General features: G+C 40.2%; 1 protein-coding gene across 6 annotated transcripts in view; it reads left to right on the forward strand.

Moving 5' to 3' along the window:
- Nucleotides 1-20,505, forward strand: part of ARHGEF10 (Rho guanine nucleotide exchange factor 10) — a 231,347-nt gene extending 210,842 nt beyond the window's left edge. For all 6 annotated transcript variants that reach the window (XM_075861927.1, XM_075861926.1, XM_075861928.1 and 3 more), the window contains 2 exons: nucleotides 12,639-12,761; nucleotides 19,417-20,505. In XM_075861927.1, the coding sequence (XP_075718042.1) occupies nucleotides 12,639-12,761; nucleotides 19,417-19,943 (650 nt within the window). In that variant the 3' untranslated portion in view covers nucleotides 19,944-20,505. The remainder of the gene's footprint in view (nucleotides 1-12,638; nucleotides 12,762-19,416) is intronic.
- Nucleotides 20,506-20,913: the final 408 nt, after the last annotated feature.

Here is a 20,913-nt window from a genome sequence, read left to right on the forward strand (position 1 = left end):
GGCAGAGCTTCCAGGCGTGAGGGGGCCCGGACCCCCCCAAGCAATAGGACTCTCCAACTGCCACAGCATCTCATGTGTGAACAGGAAGTCCGTTTCTCCATTCATTCCTATAAGACTCGCATTGAGACTCTGATCGTAATGATTGGAGAAACTGACTTCCTGTCCACACATGAGACGCTGTGACAGTTGGAGAGTCCTATTGCTGGTCACATGATACAGCTGAGGACCAGAAGGGAGTGGATAAACTCAAGGCCTGTTCACATCAGCGCTGGCTTTCCGTTCCGGGGTTCCGTCTGAGGTTTCCGTCGGGTGAGCCCCGCAACGGAATGTCAAACTGAAACCACATCTTCCGTTTCAGTCACCATTGATATCAATGGTGACGGAAACATTGCTAATGGTTTCCGTTCGTCACCATTCCGGCAGGTTTCCGTTTTTTCGACTGAATCAATAGCGCAGTTGACTCCGCTATTGATTCCGTTGTTAAAATGGAAACCTGCCGGAATGGTGACGAATGGAAACCATTAGCAATGTTTCCGTCACCATTAATATCAATGGTGACTGAAACGGAAGCTGTAGTTTCAGTTTGACTTTCCGTTATGGGGTACACCTGACGGAAACCTCCGACGGAACCCTGGAACAGAAAGCCAGCGCTGATGTGGACAGGTCCTCACAAATACAGCGTCCGGTAAGAATATTACCTTCACCACAATTTACATAATAAGCCTCTCTAATGGGCCAGAGAATAAAAATTTTGTGGGAGTGCTCCTTTAATGCACACATTCGTGCACATGCAAGCTTACTAAAATGCTGCTTACATCGTTAAAATTCAACTTTTTTTTTTTCTGAGAGAAAAAAACACAACTGGTTTTCATATGCTAGTAATTCCAGTGGGTAGCGATAGACCATCCACGATCCAGTGTAGGTATAGATGGTACTGATGGTACTAGTAGTTCCACGTGTTTGCAGCCGATAAACCCACGTCTGTGAGTAATAGAGCCAGGCTTTTCTTTGTATTTTTGTGGTTTTCATATGCTGCCTGTCAGGCAAGTCATGAGCTGATTTTAACGGTTTCCACGTGTTCAATGTTAATCACTGCCACTTAGATTTCAAAAGCAAAATATTCCAGGTGCCCCTGAACAAAGCTTGAAAGTTCACCAAGTAATGATGCAGATACGTCCGTAATTTTTACGTCCACCTTTTTCAGAGTTACTGTTATGCAGAACATTCATCTTACTAGGTGATGATTATTATTATCTTTTATTTCTAAAAGCACCCACGTATTCTACAACACGTCACTGTATAAATAATGGTAAGTGGAAATACAAACCCTGCTCCTTCTTGGCAATCATATATCCCGTAATCTGAAAGTAAAACTTACTGATATGTGTAAATTAGATTGTGATGATATATCATAAATAAATATGAGTGGCCGGATATGCCCATTTCTTTCCGGTTATATTGCAGCTTTTTACGAATGTCCGATAATGAAAGCTGGCCATACAGATTACATTAAGGTTGGCGACGGACCCCACTTATTTCTACAGAACTGGGTGATAATCTGTGTATGGGGGCAGCCTGACCGTCCACTCCACGTCTGCCGTCAAAGTGACAGGCTTATTAGATCATGTTCAATACTATCTTTCCCTGGAGAGATAAGCCAATGCTTATTCCCCGCTTTTTCGGATGTAAGGATATTTATAACCCCATGATATTACTTATTATTTTGTCCACTTTGTTCTTGATTGATAAGGTAGCATCTTTCTAGAAAGTTCTAGTTCCAGTAAATCGGCGCCTCCACTACAGTCTTGCATTAAAACCCGAGGCTTTGAATTTAGTGGTGTTTCTTTTTGTGGTTCCTTTTTTATGCATTCGCATGAGTTCCTGCACTGGAAAACCCTAAAACTTCCTTTTCATTTTACATCTACAAAAGCTGCATTGGAGAATATGCAAAGTAAAAGATTGTGTAGATTTGTTTGCTGTTATTCATTTCTTGGCAGTTTCTCTTCGCTCCAATACTATGTATTAAACATCTATTCCTTTATGACACCTTTCAATAAAGTTCTAGTGTAGGAGTCGCAATCTGCTCCTGTCTTTGTGGCTGCTACAATGTGAATCACAATACCTTCCATGGATTTGTATGACATCAGTTTTCATTAGTGTATTGCTTTTGTTTGCAGAACAGGTTTTTATTTTTCAATCAAATGAATACAATGTTGACAATCTCAATACATCTTATTGCAACCCAGTATGCGTTAGGCTATGGTCAGATGTGTCAGATCACTGGATCTGCGGCAGAAATCTGAGGCTTACCTCCGGTTTCTTCCCCAGATGTGCAGTTTGATATGAGGCAGATCTGCACGGGGATTAGCTCCATTCAATGGGGCGAATCATCATGTGGGAATCTGCCTGTTTTTTCCGCGCGGAATCTACGCCAATAGGTAACATGTCAAAAACGTGGCTCGACGTCTACACAGAGACACAAATTTTACATTGAAATCAATGGGAGGCGTATTTTTCACATGGATTTCATGCAGATTTTGGCACGGGAGCCAAGTGAAGTGAAGTTCTGAACGTGTGGTTGGGGCCATAAAGTAACAGTCCTGTCATTAACTTGAAGAATAAATGTTATTTTTCTCACGATTGCTGCTTGGCTAGTTTGGAGCCCAGCTCCATTAGGGCATTTAGAGGATCCGTGACTTAACCACAATTTCTTTGATTATAAGTAGAGATGAGCGAACCGGGAAAACCGAACCCGGTTTCGGTCCGAACATCGGGAAAAGTTCTGTTCGCAGCGAATCCGAACTTCACCGGGTTCGGCCGAACACGTTTTGACCGAACCTGGTCAGAAATATTATACAAATTGGCAGCCACTTGTCTCTATCGCTGGAGGCCGGACAGGAGGAATGTAGGTATGAACGTATTTATTTTTTATTTTTATTACATTAAAATTGTATTTTCCGCGCGCCGAGCATGGTACTGTCAAGGTCGCTGAAAGAGTTAGTGCAGCCCATTAACTCTTTCAGCACCCTGGACAGTACCATGCTCGGCGCACGGAAATTACAGGTTCGGTCGAACTAGTTCGGTCCGAATCTAACTTTTTCATGAAATTCGGCGAACTAGCCGAACCGAGCTTTTCATAAGTACGCTCATCTCTAATTATAAGTTTTTGTGTTGAAAAATTTAAAAAAAATATATCATACACCTTCAAAAAATTCATTAGAATTTACATAACCCCCCCCTCCCAGAAGACTACGGTATGAGAAAGAAAATGAACTACGGTCCCTACATGGAGTCTGAGGTACAGTGGTCTGAAATCCACCTCTTGTGTGCTCATTGAGACTGACGCTCTATCCTTCCTCACTGCAGTTCTGCTTCTTCAGATTGGCTGCTGTGCATAACCGCAAGTCTATCACAGGCCCACCAGGAAGTCCGTGCATGGAGATCTGATATAAATTACATTAAATGAAAGAATGATTATAAAGTATAGATTACTAAAACACGCATGTGAAAAAGATGAACAGCACGTAATTGAACAGGAAAAAGATTCCAGCACGATGGGTCCATTAAAAAAAAGTATTTATGGATATGCATTAAAATCATATACAGAAAAAACACTTCCGTGTTTTGGTTTAGTCAATGAGTAAAAGCTCTGGAAGCCCAAAACGAGTAAGCGTTTTTTCAGTATGCGATTTAAACGCTTTAACTAAATCCTGGATTTTACGGACACAGACCGTGTTGGAATCTTTTTCCTACACAATTGCAACCATGTGGCTCAGCATCTCAGAGTCATGTGTGGAAGTCTAAGTGAATGAGCTTGAGATGCGAGTCCTGAAGTAGCTGGCTACTGGGCAATTGCTGTTATTTTAGAGCAACATCAGGTAATTGCCAGACATATAATAACCAAAATAAGACTTCCTAAGAGAGAGCCTGGAGAGTTGCCAGAAAGGGAATATGTAGCCCTATCTCAGAGCAGTATATGATAGAGGGAGAGAAGCTGAGCTATGTGGTGATCTAGTTTTTATATGATTTGAAGTTGGATTTCTGGGTATAAAGCAGAGTAAATCCTGACAGGACTCCAAGCAGAGACCGCAAGTGTCTCGCTTACCCCACCCACACAGGCTGATTGACCACTTTCCCTGTATCTGTGTGTGTACTAAGAATACTGTCAATCACCCTATGTGGGCGGAGGTTCTTCGAAGTAAGACTCTGTGTCTCTCCTAGGAGTCCTGTCAGGAACTACTCATAAACTCTGCTTCAGATCATATAAACCTATATATCACAGAGCTCCGCTTCTATCCCTTTATCATATGCTGCCTTGAGATAGGCCTGCATAAGCATGTGACCTTTAACCCTTTCAAGACCGAGCTCATTTTGGCCTTCATGACCAGCCCCATTTTCTCAAATCTGACGTGTCAATTTATGTGTTAATAACTCTGGAATGCTTTTTCCTATCCAAGCGATTCTGAGATTGTTTTCTCGTGACATATTGTACTTTGTTAGTGGAAAAATTTGGTCAATAAATTCATTGCTTATTTGTGAAAAACACCAAAATTTAGAGAAAATTTTCAAAAATTATGATTTTTCTCATTTTAAATGTATCTGCTTGTAAAACAGATAGCAATACCACACAAAATAGTTACTATTTTATATATTCCATATATCTACTTTATATTTGCATTGTTTTTTGAACATTATTTTATTTTTCTAGGACGTTACAAGGCTTAGAACTTTAGCAGCAATTTGTCACATTTTCAAGAAAATTTCAAAAGGCCATTTTTACAGGGGCCAGTTCAGTTCTGAAGTGGCTTTGCGGGCCTTATGTACTAGATAGACGCCATAAATCACCCCATATTAAAAACTGCACCCCTCAAAGTATTCAAAATAGCATTCAGAAAGTTTCTTAACCCTTTAGGCGCTTCACAGGAATTAAAGCAAAGTAGAGGTGAAATTTACAAATTTTAATTTTTTTTGCTGAAACTGCCACCTTACTGGAAAAAATATATATACTGTGCTTCAATAATGATATCTGTTTCAGACTAAAAAAAGGATTTGTATATATATATATATATATATATATATCTCCCAAAAGAAAGTCCAGCAGCACTCCGATAATCAAGATGAAAAAAAGTGAAGTTTATTGTGCCAACATGGCAAGTGCAACGTTTCCGTCCCACCTTGGGACCTTTTTCAAGCATAGTGATACATGCACATTCAGTGGTTTATATAGTGTGTATCCAATATACATAATCAATCTCATTAAAATAGTGGGGCTGACATATACATCTCAAAACAGCGTGATAAAAACAATAGAAGAGTATCTAAATGAAATGAATCGATACATCCTGTGAACTCGTGGGATTAATATTAAAAACAACATATAACATACATAGTTTGTGCAAGAAAAATGACATAATTGCGTAAATTACAATATTCAGCAGCTGGGTAAGATTTAGAGACTGCACGACCACTAGCCAATCAGAAAGCAAGCATTCGATTGTTGTATGACGTATAGGACCTGTCTTTCACAGTCAGTGTCAATCCAGCTCCAATGCGCATGCGTCGGATCAGTCCGGACCGGAGATGACGTATTGCTCTGGTAACTAGGAGACCGATCGCTGGTAAACAAAATCTCTTGAGCAATCATTTGCAAGTAGTAGAAGGTCGCACACCATGTCTGTGTTCAGCATAACAAAGGTAAATATACCAAAGGTTTATATATACATGGATCGGGTAATATAAGAGCACAAAGGACATCCATATAATAAGGAGATTATTAGTTCGTACTATATAATAATGTTAGAATATAGAAAATAAGGTCCACACGAGGAAGGAGGGTCCCTGATCACATAACGTGTTCAGCGATACCCACCAATCAGGTTCGTGGAAAAAACGCATATCACTTTCATGTACACGGTCTAACACACATAACCTTTATCTCGTGTATCGGACACACAGAATTTTAGTATTAAAAGAAAAAAAGTACTTTTAATATAACCCTGCCATGGATCTTGAAGAAATACGTAATATCAACTATACCGATTACTAGACACAGTGAGCCAGATATCTACTCATAATTGATCCATATTCAATTCACATATACAACTCATATTGATTTTTTTTTTAAAGTTATATCAATATGTGTGGTCTGGAGTGGTCCTGCAGTCCCATGACAATCTATAATAAAAGAAGATATTGTTAAAAATTATTCATGTATCACAGATTTCGTTTACTAAGGAAGAACAAGGCCAGAAGTCAGAATGTATCAGAGGGCAAAGGCATCATGAAATAGCTCCAGACACATTAAATTCAACATTAAGACCATTGGGTCGCAAGGAATTCAATAAAAAAATCCATTTTAATTCACATTTGTGTAATGCAGTATGTCTATCGCCACCCCTACAGGATATTGGGATATAATCAAGGATCATAAATCTTAGATCCTTTTCGGTATGTCCAAACTCCGTGAAGTGTTTTGCTACAGGTAAATCACATTTCTTTTTTCTGATTGAATATCGATGGTTATTCAATCTAGTTTTAAAATCACATGTGGTTTCTCCCACATACAACAACTGGCAGGGGCACCATAATACATAGATAACCCAGTCAGTATCGCAGGTTACATGATGTTTAATCTTATATGTCTTATGTGTCACAGGATGTTCGAAAGTGTTACCCCTATGCATAAGGTTGCAATTAATGCATCTATGGCATGGAAAATTTCCCGGTTTTAAAGATCTAAGCAGAGTTTGTTTCCCCTTAGGCGGAATCTCACCCACCCTGGTTTTCACAAGTTTGTCTCGTAGATTCCTAGATCTACGGTAGGACATCAGTGGCGGATTATTCAATTCACAAATGTGGTTATAACTGTTCTTAATTATAGGCCAGTGTCTATTCAGTATTTTAGAGATATTACCACTTAATGCATTATACGTGGATATAAATGGTATCCGTTTGCTTTTGATGTGTTTAGACGTACTCAACAATGATTCCCTAGGGATATTCTTGATTTTCGTTTTATGAGCATATAGCAAATGTTTAGGGTATCCTCTTTGTGTAAAATTGGAAATCATGAGGTCTAGAGATATATCCAGATCATTCGGATCATCCACAATCCGTTTTGCTCTCATCATTTGGCTAAACGGCAATGACCGTATCATGTTTTTGGGATGACAACTCTCAAATTGTAAAAGGGTATTACGGTCTGTGTCTTTCGTATATAACCCAGTGGTCAGAATATTATCATTCAACATCACATTGACATCCAGAAATTGGACCTTCTCACTGGAATAAGTCATGGTGAATTGAATATTTTGATCTATCTGATTCATCAGTTCCTTAATCAGATAGATCAAAATATTCAATTCACCATGACTTATTCCAGTGAGAAGGTCCAATTTCTGGATGTCAATGTGATGTTGAATGATAATATTCTGACCACTGGGTTATATACGAAAGACACAGACCGTAATACCCTTTTACAATTTGAGAGTTGTCATCCCAAAAACATGATACGGTCATTGCCGTTTAGCCAAATGATGAGAGCAAAACGGATTGTGGATGATCCGAATGATCTGGATATATCTCTAGACCTCATGATTTCCAATTTTACACAAAGAGGATACCCTAAACATTTGCTATATGCTCATAAAACGAAAATCAAGAATATCCCTAGGGAATCATTGTTGAGTACGTCTAAACACATCAAAAGCAAACGGATACCATTTATATCCACGTATAATGCATTAAGTGGTAATACCTCTAAAATACTGAATAGACACTGGCCTATAATTAAGAACAGTTATAACCACATTTGTGAATTGAATAATCCGCCACTGATGTCCTACCGTAGATCTAGGAATCTACGAGACAAACTTGTGAAAACCAGGGTGGGTGAGATTCCGCCTAAGGGGAAACAAACTCTGCTTAGATCTTTAAAACCGGGAAATTTTCCATGCCATAGATGCATTAATTGCAACCTTATGCATAGGGGTAACACTTTCGAACATCCTGTGACACATAAGACATATAAGATTAAACATCATGTAACCTGCGATACTGACTGGGTTATCTATGTATTATGGTGCCCCTGCCAGTTGTTGTATGTGGGAGAAACCACATGTGATTTTAACCCCTTTAGGACACAGCCTGTTTTGGCCTTGTGGACACAGCCTATTTTTTCAAATCTGACATGTGTCACTTTATGTGGTAATAACTCCGGAATGCTTTTACCTATCCAAGCGATTCTGAGATTGTTTTCTCGTGACATATTGTACTTTATGTTAGTGAAAAAATTTGGTCGATAAATTCAATATTTATTTGTGAAAAACTTCAAATTTTAGCAAAAATTTGCATTTTTCTAAATTTAAATGTATTTGCTTGTGAAACAGATAGTAATACCACACAAAATAGTTACTAGTTAACATCCCCTATATGTCTACTTTATGTTTGCATCATTTTTTTTCACGTACTTTTATTTTTCTAGGACGTTACAAGGCTTAGAACTTTAGCAGCAATTTCTCATATTTTCAATAAAATTTCAAAAGGCTATTTTTTCAGGGACCAGTTCAGTTCTGAAGTGGCTTTGAGGGCCTTATATATTAGAAAGTCCCCATAAATCACCCCATTTTGAAAACTGCACCCCTCAAGGTATTCAAAACCACATTCAGAAAATATTTTAACCCTTTAGGCGTTTCACAGGAATTAAGGCAAAGTAGAGGTGAAATTTACAAATTTCATTTTTTTTGCCGAAATTCATTTGTAATAAAAAAAAATCTGTAACACAGAAGGTTTTACCAGAGAAACGCAACTCAATATTTATTGCCCAGATTCTGCAGATTTTAGAAATATCCAACATGTGGCCCTAGTGTCCTAATGGACTGAAACACAGGCCTCAGAAGCAAAGGAGCAGCTAGTGGATTTCGGGGCCTCCTTTTTTTAGGAATATATTTTAGGCACCATGTCAGGTTTGAGGCGGTCTTGTGGTACCTAAACAGCCGAAACCCCTCCAAAGTGACCCCATTTTGGAAACTACACCCCTCAAGGCATTTTTCTAGGGGTATAGATAGCATATTAACCCCACAGTTTTTTTGCAGAATTTAGTGGAATTAGTCTGTGAAGATGAAAATCACCTATTTTTCTGTGGAAACATAGAATTTTTTCATTTTTACAAGGAATAAAGGAGAAAAAGCACCCCAAAATTTGTAAAGCAATTTCTCCCGATTACGGCAATACCCCATATGTGGTCGTAAACTGATGTTTGGACCCACAGCAGGGCTCAGGAGGGAAGGAGCGCCTTTTGGATTTTGGAGCGCAGATTTTGCTGGATTGGTTTTCAGTGCCATGTCGGGTTTGCAACGCCCCGGAGGGACCAAAACAGTGTAAACCCCCCAAAAGTGACCCCATTTTGGAATCTACACCCCTCAAGGAATTTTTCTAGGGGTATAGTGAGATTTTGGCCCCTCAGGATCTTTTTTAGAGCTAAGGTGACCAAAAAACAGCGATTTTGGCGCTTTAAATTCTTTATTTATTACAGCGTTCACCGTGCGCAATAAATTACGTTTTAATTTATTCTGCCGGTCGGTACGATTATGGCGATACCATATGTGTATAGATTTTTTTACGTTTTGCAGCGTTTGCACAATAAAATTAAGTTTCTATAAAATAATTTATTTTCTGGGACACGCTATTTTGAGCCGTAACGTTTTTATTTTTTCGTCAAAAAAGCTGTGGGAGGTCTTGTTTTTTGCGGGACGGGTTGTAGTTTTTATTGGTACCATTTTGGGGTAAATGCGACTTTTTGATCACTTTTTATTCTATATCTTGGGAGGGGTGGTGACCAAAAAATAGCGATGCTGACAGTTTTCCGTTTATTTTGTTTGCGGCGTTCACCGTGCGGAAAAATTAACATTATAGTTTCATAGATTGGGTCGTTACGAACGCGGCGATACCAAATATGTGTACTTTTTTTTTAACGTTTTCATTTTTTCCCTATAATAAACGACTTATTATAGGAAAACAAAACCTTTTTATTTTTACACTTTTATAAAACATTTTTATTAACTTTTTTTTACTTTTTACACTTTATATTTTTGTTTATTAACTTTTCTTTTACTTTTTACACTTTCTTTTTTGACCTGCAGCTCTGATCGCTGCTAGAATACATTACACTACCTAGGTAGTGTAACGTATTCCAACTGTCAGTGTGACGTCACAGTCACTCTGACAGTTGGTCTACGAGGATCAACAGAGGCTGATCCTCATAGGCTGACATACATGGCAGACCTGGGGGCCGTTGTCTGGCCCCCGGGTGCCATCACAAGCATCAGAAGCCCCCACGATTGCATGGGGGCTGCTGATGCGCTACAAACCCGCTACATGCGGAGATCGCAATCGAGCCCCGCATGTAACGGGTTAATTGCCGAAATCAGCGGCGATGAGCCGCTGATCGGCAACACTGGAGAGTGTCAGCTGTCGGGGACAGCTGATCTCCAAGTTCCCGATGCACACTGTCGCCGACAGTGTGCATCGGGAACGGCACAGTGACTTTCTGTCACTCTGACAGGAAGCCTATCAGGACCAGCCGAAGGTTGGTCCTGATGGGCTTCTGTCCATGGCAGACCCGGAAGCCATTGTTTGGCTTCCGTTTGCCATACTAACTATCGGCAGACCCCGCGATTTCGGACGGGGGTCTGCCGATATGTTAGAAACCCCTAAAATTCGGCGATTGCACCCGATCGCCGAATTTAAGGGGTTAATGCGCCGAAATCAGCGGCAAAGGACCGCTGGCCGGCAAGAGGGGAGTGTCAGCTGTCGGCGACAGCTGACCTCCTGGTTCCCGGTGCACACTGTCGCCGACAGTGTGCACCGGGATTAACTCAGTAACTGTACGTCCTCGTGCGGGAAGTAACTTCCCGCAACGACGTACAGTTACGTCCTGGTGCGGGTAGGGGTTAAAACTAGATTGAATAACCATCGATATTCAATCAGAAAAAAGAAATGTGATTTACCTGTAGCAAAACACTTCACGGAGTTTGGACATACCGAAAAGGATCTAAGATTTATGATCCTTGATTATATCCCAATATCCTGTAGGGGTGGCGATAGACATACGGCATTACACAAATGTGAATTAAAATGGATTTTTTTATTGAATTCCTTGCGACCCAATGGTCTTAATGTTGAATTTAATGTGTCTGGAGCTATTTCATGATGCCTTTGCCCTCTGATACATTCTGACTTCTGGCCTTGTTCTTCCTTAGTAAACGAAATCTGTGATACATGAATAATTTTTAACAATATCTTCTTTTATTATAGATTGTCATGGGACTGCAGGACCCCTCCAGACCACACATATTGATATAACTTTAAAAAAAAAATCAATATGAGTTGTATATGTGAATTGAATATGGATCAATTATGAGTAGATATCTGGCTCACTGTGTCTAGTAATCGGTATAGTTGATATTACGTATTTCTTCAAGATCCATGGCAGGGTTATATTAAAAGTACTTTTTTTCTTTTAATACTAAAATTCTGTGTGTCCGATACACGAGATAAAGGTTATGTGTGTTAGACCGCGTACATGAAAGTGATATGCGTTTTTTCCACGAACCTGATTGGTGGGTATCGCTGAACACGTTATGTGATCAGGGACCCTCCTTCCTCGTGTGGACCTTATTTTCTATATTCTAACATTATTATATAGTACGAACTAATAATCTCCTTATTATATGGATGTCCTTTGTGCTCTTATATTACCCGATCCATGTATATATAAACCTTTGGTATATTTACCTTTGTTATGCTGAACACAGACATGGTGTGCGACCTTCTACTACTTGCAAATGATTGCTCAAGAGATTTTGTTTACCAGCGATCGGTCTCCTAGTTACCAGAGCAATACGTCATCTCCGGTCCGGACTGATCCGACGCATGCGCATTGGAGCTGGATTGACACTGACTGTGAAAGACAGGTCCTATACGTCATACAACAATCGAATGCTTGCTTTCTGATTGGCTAGTGGTCGTGCAGTCTCTAAATCTTACCCAGCTGCTGAATATTGTAATTTACGCAATTATGTCATTTTTCTTGCACAAACTATGTATGTTATATGTTGTTTTTAATATTAATCCCACGAGTTCACAGGATGTATCGATTCATTTCATTTAGATACTCTTCTATTGTTTTTATCACGCTGTTTTGAGATGTATATGTCAGCCCCACTATTTTAATGAGATTGATTATGTATATTGGATACACACTATATAAACCACTGAATGTGCATGTATCACTATGCTTGAAAAAGGTCCCAAGGTGGGACGGAAACGTTGCACTTGCCATGTTGGCACAATAAACTTCACTTTTTTTCATCTTGATTATCGGAGTGCTGCTGGACTTTCTTTTGGGATATCTGTATGGTCTTTGGATCGAGACGATCAGCTGGCACCCTTTACTATTGGATCTCTCACTTGGAAACAGAGTGCTGCTGCCTTTCTACTGGTATATATATATATATATATATATATATATATATATATATATATATATATATATATATATATATATAATTTATTATTATTATATATATTTTTTCAAATATCCCACTAACCATAGCTTTTTGGTTTGGTTTTTGATTCAGGACAGCAGCATGTGTCTGTGACTAGCCTGCTGGTTTGTCATGGATTGCTAATGGTTGGAACAAATCTTGGTGTCATTGTAGCGTTTCCAGTACCCCGTCTACAAGGAATTCCAAAAGTAACTGGTAAGTGCTGTCTGGAGAAAACTAAACAATATTTTTAAAAATATGCAAACAAAAATACCAAAGCCAAAGTTTTCTGTTGTCATTCATTTATAATATATATATATATATATATATATATATATATATATATATATATATATATGCACTACCGTTCAAAAGTTTAGGGTCACTTAGAAATTTCCTTATTTTTGAAAGAAAAGCACAGTTTTTTTCAATGAAGATAACATTAAATTAATCAGAATTTACACTCTATACATTGTTAATATGGTAAATGACTATTCTAGCTGCAAACGTCTGTTTTTAATGCAATATCTACATAGGTGTATAGAGGCCCATTTCCAGCAACCATCACTCCAGTGTTCTAATGGTACATTGTGTTTGCTAACGGTGTTAGAATGCTAATGGATGATTAGAAAACACTTGAAAACCCTTGTGCAATTATGTTAGCACCGCTGTAAACAGTTTTGCTGTTTAGAGGAGCTATAAAACTGACCTTCCTTTCTGCTAGTTAAGAATCTGGAGCATTACATTTGTGGGTTCGAAGAAACTCTCCAAATGGCTAGAAAAAGAGATCTTTCATGTGAAACTCGACAGTCTATTCTTGTTCTTAGAAATGAAGGCTATTCCATGCGAGAAATTGCCAAGAAACTGAAGATTTCCTACAACGGTGTGTACTACTCCCTTTAGAGGACAACACAAACAGGCTCTAACCAGAGTAGAAAGAGAAGTGGGAGGCCCCGCTGCACAACTGAGCAACAAGACAAGTACATTAGAGTCTCTAGTTTGAGAAATAGACGCCTCACAGGTCCTCAACTGGCAGCTTCATTAAATATTACCCTCAAAACGCCAGTGTCAACGTCTACAGTGAAGAGGCGACTCCGGGATCCTGGCCTTCAGGCAAGGAAAAAGCCATATCTGAGACTGGCTAATAAAAGGAAAAGATTAATATGGGCAAAAGAACACAGACATTGGACAGAGGAAGATTGTAAAAAAGTGTTATGGACAGACGAATCGAAGTTTGAGGTGTTTGGATCACACAGAAGAACATTTGTGAGACGCAGAACAACTGAAAAAATGCTGGAAGAGTGCCTGACGCCATCTGTCAAGCATGGTGGAGGTAATGTGAATGTCTGGGGTTGCTTTGGTGCTGGTAAGGTGGGAGATTTGTACACGGTAAAAGGGATTTTGAATAAGGAAGGCTATCACTCCATTTTGCAACGCCATGCCATACCCTGTGGACAGCGCTTGATTGGAGCCCATTTCATCCTACAACAGGACAATGACCCAAAGCACACCTCCAAATTATGCAAGAACTATTTAGGGAAGAAGCAGGCAGCTGGTATTCTCTCTGTAATGGAGTGGTCAGCGCAGTCACCAGATCTCAACCCCATAGAGCTGTTGTGGGAGCAGCTTGACCGTATGGTACGCAAGAAGTGCCCATCAAGCCAATCCAACTTGTGGGAGGGCCTTCTGGAAGCATGCGGTGAAATTTCTCCCGATTACCTCAGCAAATTAACAGCTAGAATGCCAAAGGTCTGCAATGCTATAATTGCTGCAAATGGAGCATTCTTTGATGAAAGCAAAGTTTGAGGGAGAAAATTATTATTTCAAATAAAAATAATTATTTCTAACCTTGTCAATGTCTTGACTATATTTTCTAGTCATTTTGCAACTCATTTGATAAATATAAGTGTGAGTTTTCATGGAAAACACAAAATTGTCTGGGTGACCCCAAATTTTTGAACGGTAGTGTATATATAATATATGACCTGTTGGTTGGTGATGTCATTTTGAGGTTTGCATTGCTGTGCCACCTGCAGCACATGTCAAATGCTTGGGCATAGGGGCGCTATTTGCTGTATCACTTGTCTTAAAACAAGAAACTGGTAGAGCCAAGGTCAAGACGAAACAAACTGAGGACTCATTAAGCCTACCCTTCCACAAGCTGCCTCCTGTCTGGTGACGGAAATGAGGTCACCAGAACTGGGCATTTTTGCAGCAAGCCTGTGCAGGAAATGAAGTGGATCTTCCACTTGGTGCATTTTTTTTGCAGCTTTGCAGTGTTGACTACATTCTGCTTCACTGAATGTTGGCTCACTTATTCCCACATCTGTAACAGCCAGTGATTTGTGATGTGGGTGAAGCTGTAAAACATAGGCTCAGTGTTTATCCTGTGAGCTGCGAGCAGATAACCCTGCCAAGTTAATGGAATCCCTCACCAACTTCTTTATTTGTCCTCTGACTCAGAACGTCGGAAACCTGATGATCTTGCTCATTTGACACTATGTCATTGTTTTGTTTTTACTCAGTCAGGCTGCTTTTATTTTTCTGATAAATGTGTTCTTTTTATCTTTTGCTTTTCTAAACTCTGTTTTTAACGACATCAACACTAATGCCTATTTTAAAGGACTGAGGGAAATAATTTTCCTCCTATACAACAGATCTCTCCTCTTTTAGTCATAACCGGTCTGTAAACAATGTAAGTATATTACATTCAGAGATGTCAACCTGGGAGAGCTCTTCAAAGGGTGATAATTGAGCAGCGGGTCAGAGTAAAAATGGGGGTGGCTTTTTTGAGGGGCTTGACTTGAAAGGGCTTTGTTAAAATATTCACACCACCTATATTATGATCAGACCTTGGACCATATCCCCTAAATATATTTAGACCCCCTATAGTAATCTCAGACCCCAGACCAGAACCCTGTATTAATATCAGACCCCTAAATTTATTTGACTCCAGACCATACCTCCTAAATATATTCAGCCCCCTATATTATCAGACCAGACCCATGGCACACAAATAATTTCAGATCCCAGACACCCTAAATATATTTAGACCCCCACTATTAATACATTTAGACACTAGACCCCTATATTAAATTCAGACCCCTAAATTAGTTTCAGACCCCCTAAATATATTCAGACTTCAGACCAAAACCCCCTAAATATATTCACTACCCAGACCAGACCGCCCAAATTTATTCAGACCCTGACAAGAACCCATAACTTAATTCATAACCTAGATTAGACCCCCTAACTTAATTCAGACCCCAGATCAGACAAAAAAAAGAGATTTAGACACCAGACTATATATCCTCCTCGCTCCTGTCTCTTGTCATGACCCAGTGCAACGGCACCTGAAGCTGAACACGAGCCAGGAGCAAAGAGGGTAATTATACAATCGTATTTTTTTATTTATTGCTGCGCCTGCTCCCTATTTTTAGCCTTTCTCACCGGCAACCCGGTGAAAACAATGGATCACCAGGTGACTGTGCGGAGGAAGCTAAAAACAGGGTGACTCCTGGGAAAACTGAAAAAGTTGGCATTTCTGTTACATCTTAGCTAGGTTAATATGGAGTTTTTAAGATTCCTTTATACAGTACTGCTAAACTGATGTAATATGAAAGCAAACACCTGAGTATAGAATAAATTCTCATATTCTTCTGCAACGGTTTGCTTTCTTTTTATTTTAAACAAAGTCTAATGTTAAACCTGTATATAGCCCCCTGATTTGCTATTAAGTCTTTGTAAAATGGGCCCCAACTCCGGTAGGACTGAACACCCCTTTTACCATGGGTGATATAAACATGTGCAAGGCTTACTGTCTTTTGCAGCACTAGCAACAAAGTGCCGTATTGTCTCAGGATAGAAGGTTGCCATGGTTATTGGAACAAGACCCATCTTAAAGTGAATGTGTCATGTATTTAATTTTAGTTTCTTTAAAGTGGTATTCTTAGAATCAACGATTATCACCTATCCACAGGATAGGTGATAATTTTCTGACCGCAAGGGGTCCCACTGATCGCAATAACGGTGGTCCCGAACACCCTGTTTCTCCTCATCGCTCGACCACAGTGAGGAGGACGTTGAATGGAGTGGCAGTCGAGCATCTGCGCTGGCGCGCTAATCAAAGTCTATGGGAATGATGGAAACAGCCGGGTAAAGCACTCTGCCTCTTCTGACAGTCCCATAGACATTGGATGGAGTGGCAAGCGCATGATTGACCTCCGTTGCATTAAAGCTCCTACTCACTGTGGGGGGTGCAATAAAGATGATCTGGGGATGCGGCACCCTTGTTCTCGTAAGTGGTGGTAGTCCCAATGATCAGACAATTATCACCTATCCTATAGAGAGACAATAATTGTCAATTTTGGGATAACCCTATTAATGTATAAAAAGTACTGTCTTTTTTAAATATTGTGGCTATTTATTTTTATTTATAAAACTTTATCAGGGGGTGACCGTATTGGAGGCGCACACACTCCATTCCTGTATTTTCTATATAGCAGCTGTAATAAATAGCAAGCAATTTACAGAGAAATGTCATGTGTTATTACAGCCTCCAGGATGTGACGAAGTATAGCCCTTTCCCCCAAAGACCAGGGAATAATGAGCTACATAAAGAGCCTTATCTGTGTGTATAGTGTTGCTATACTACCTTATCTAGGCTTCCAGCAGTACAATAGGCTTCGATAATGAGATGACTGTGCTTATCCAGTGCCTGTATATACAGCAAAGCTGACAAGTGAACTACAGAAAACAGGAAATATCAGTTTATATATCAGACTGCTATAGTGGCCAGTGTGAAATCTGGAATATTTCAAGATTTATTTTAGGTGGATAATCATAAATACATTTTAAACCTGTTTTGGGCAGTTTCTTTATTTTTTAATATAAGAAAAACCTTATTTAAATAATGTTATGTTCTGATGATACATCCATTTTTAGCTTCTAAAATAATGAAAGCTAGAAGTATACAGTCCACGACAGTTTCTGTAAATAATACAGTATGTACATGAGCTATACATGATTATGTGGTTCCTCTCTCATTGCTGCTGCTATTTATCATGTTTTCATGTGTATAGTAGACATATGAGCAAACATCCAAACAGATTGATGCATACGATTTATCCATCATGGAACCTTTTATAGTAATATTAGGCCTTCTTCATAGAGAAACTCCACCCCCCCCCCCCCCACACACCCACACCCCTGCTCCTCTCCTCCACACACACCACACGAACGCTAAAATGTGTTAGATGTACAATCTATTGTTCTGAAGCTTGCAATACACAAGATAAAAGTAGTCCAAACCTGTCAATAACTATGGGATTGTCCGACTATGCCATGTGAATGGGAACCTGCCAGCCGGGGGGATGGTAGATGTCGGAGGGCGGAGAGGTTTCTGGCATGTTGGATTTCAACATGGCATTCTAAGAGTGTCTTATTCCCTTTGAAATAAACATGTGCATACAGCAGCTGTCAGCCGAACGATTGTCCGGCCAATCGCTACTATATGTGTATGGCCAGCTTTATTTGTAGTTTACTTGGACTGCCTCTGTAGCTCATTTATGATGCTAGTCTAACAATATTGTTTTATTTGGCATTCACATCATTTGAACAATGGTGTTTAAGCTTCCTAAGAGACTTAGAGGGAAGGAGATGACAGAATTTATGGAGAATGTAAAATGTGCAGAGGAAGAGGGGAGGTGTTTCATTCAAAGTAGTAAACTTCACACCAAAGACTAATACAAGGTTATTACGTTACATGAAATATTCCTAGAATTGTAGAATTGCCAGGATAGATTTGTAGAACTCTCCTAACATACATTCGGATATCAAATGTGTGGAAATGCCCTCTAACAATCTGACTTTTAAGTATGCATTATGTGTATGGTCGATGAACGTTATATGACCTAATCACATATATATATGAGAAAATCCCACAGCACTCCGTGTTCGTGAAAAAAATGGTGGTTTATTAAGCCAGCAAAGACTGGGCCCCATAGCCAAGTTTTGACTGGGGCCCCCCCCTCCCCTGGGTATCACACAACCCCCCTTTGTAGATAGTGCCCCCTATAGATAGCGCCATACACAGCCCCCTGTAGATTACGCCATACAGCCCTCCTGTAGATTACGCCATACATCCCCCCCTGTAGTTCTGTAGATAACGCCAGACAGCCCCCTGTAGATAACGCCATACAACCCTGAACGCCATACAGCCCCCCCCCCCCCGTCGATAACGCCATACAGCCCCAAACCCCCTGTAGATAACGCCATACAGCCCCCCTTATAGATAACGCCATGCAGCCCCCAACCCCCCCCCCCCCCCCAAAAAAAAAACAGCCTATAGTTTGTCCTGGCAGCGATAAGGAGAACGGGGGACCGAAAGTCCCCTGAAGTTCTCCATGAGAAACCTCGCACTTCCGGGGTCTGCACAGTTCAATAAAAATGAATGGAGCGCTGGTCACGCACGCGCACAAGCGCAGCCGGTGCACTATTCATTTCTATGGAGCTGCCGACAGACCCCAGAAGTCCGAGGTTTGTCATGGAGATCTTTGGGGGGACTTTCGGTCCCCCGTTCTCCTTATTGCAGCGATCCCACATGTATCCCCTATCCTGTGGATAGGGGATGCATGTTTTTTTTATAGGAACAACCCCTTCAGTGGCGTCGTGCTGTAGCAGCAATAGCGGCTGCTAGCGGAGCCTCCAGCCATGGGGGGGCCCGTGCCGAAAAATGCTAAGCCATACACACAGTATTTAAAGATTAGACCGCAGGGCATTATTAACAGAAAAAGTATTGTTGGTGTCCTATGTGTGTATGGATGTGTAATGTGGTAATAAATAATCATAACTGCTTTATTTCTTTTTATAGGAAGAGGACTGGTATCTTACCATGCACACCATGGTGCTGTCAAATTCCTTGTCATGGCGACTGCTGTGAGCAGAAAACACAAGCGGACACCAAGTAGATCTAGCCAGACTTCAAATGTTGAAGATAAAATGGAGGACACTCGTAGTACTTCTGTACAAAATGAGGAGGCCAGTACTTCTACTGCCAGCAACAATAACGACAGCGCCGTTTGGCTTGGTGGCTCCATGGGGTCCATTGCACAAAAAAGTGACTTATCTTCATCCTCTGGCTCTCTCACACTGTCTCATGGCTCAAATTCATATGACATAGGCAGAGAGGATTGCACTCTTTATGATCTTCTAAGTGACCCCAATGTACCACCACAAAGTGGCCGAAGACCGAGAGCAGGGAAACTTAAGGCGGACTCTGTCATGTTTATCTCTGGTGGACAGGGCCACAGAAGAATAAACAAGAAACCTAAACCTCAGCGTCAGGAAGAGCCGGTTTCTTCTGCTATGGTTTGGCAGATTCCATTGTTACACATTTAATGACCAAATAATGTGTGCTATAGTTCACACAGTATTCTACTACATCTGCACCTTCTCATTTTTAGTTTTGTTTATTAACACTTAAACGTCCTAACTTAATCTGCTTCCCTTTAGTCTTACCAGCTATACATATAATCTATTCATAATGCAGGGATGAAACTGTCACCTTATCCCATAAGAAATGAATGCTGCAGCCAATACACCATCGGATTCAATGTCTGGTGGAATAGTCTATTGGACAACCACTAATGACCACAAGTGTATTTTTTTTCTTGTTTCTATTGACGTGATGGGCTATGAGCTGGCCTCTCTTTACAGGTACAGTCATGGACGTGAGTATACTAGTAATATGACACATATTGGAATGTGAAGCCATTTTATATGTATTATAAATTAGGGGAATTCTGCAGGACCAAACAGGACTAGAATGAATCGAACTGTCCTCGGGATAAGATGAAACATGTAATGTGTATCATTATGAACTTTTTCGAGACTGCTCCGTGCTCAAATGAATGTCTGTAATTATGTTATTGTGCATGTAAACCAATGTGTTACCACTAAAGTCTTGAGGGGCCTATTTTATGGATGAGTGAATACGAGTGAAAGATGGTTTATAGGGACTGTCCCATCAGGGCAAACCCTGTTCATGTGCCCTATTAGGGCATATGGAGCTCATAGAGGGAGTACCTCCGCTTGGGGCCCACACTTTGTGTGAGAGCTGCTGCACAGGAAATGTGTGGCTGGCCGTTCTATCCCCCGGCATTAACAGCTGATCGCCAGGGGTGAGAGATGCCGGAACTGCGGTGATCAGTTAATCGCTGCGACCGCTTTTGTTTTTAATCTTAATGAGACAACCTCTTTTCAAGGTGATATATGTGGGCTAATGATGACTTTTAATATTATACATTTTAATTGAAATATGATGGCCAGTATTCCACGACACAATACACCTAATACCCCTTCATTTCGG

Source organism: Rhinoderma darwinii, chromosome 4 (assembly GCF_050947455.1).
Source record: "Rhinoderma darwinii isolate aRhiDar2 chromosome 4, aRhiDar2.hap1, whole genome shotgun sequence".
In the NCBI taxonomy this organism is placed as follows: Eukaryota; Metazoa; Chordata; class Amphibia; order Anura; family Rhinodermatidae; genus Rhinoderma; species Rhinoderma darwinii.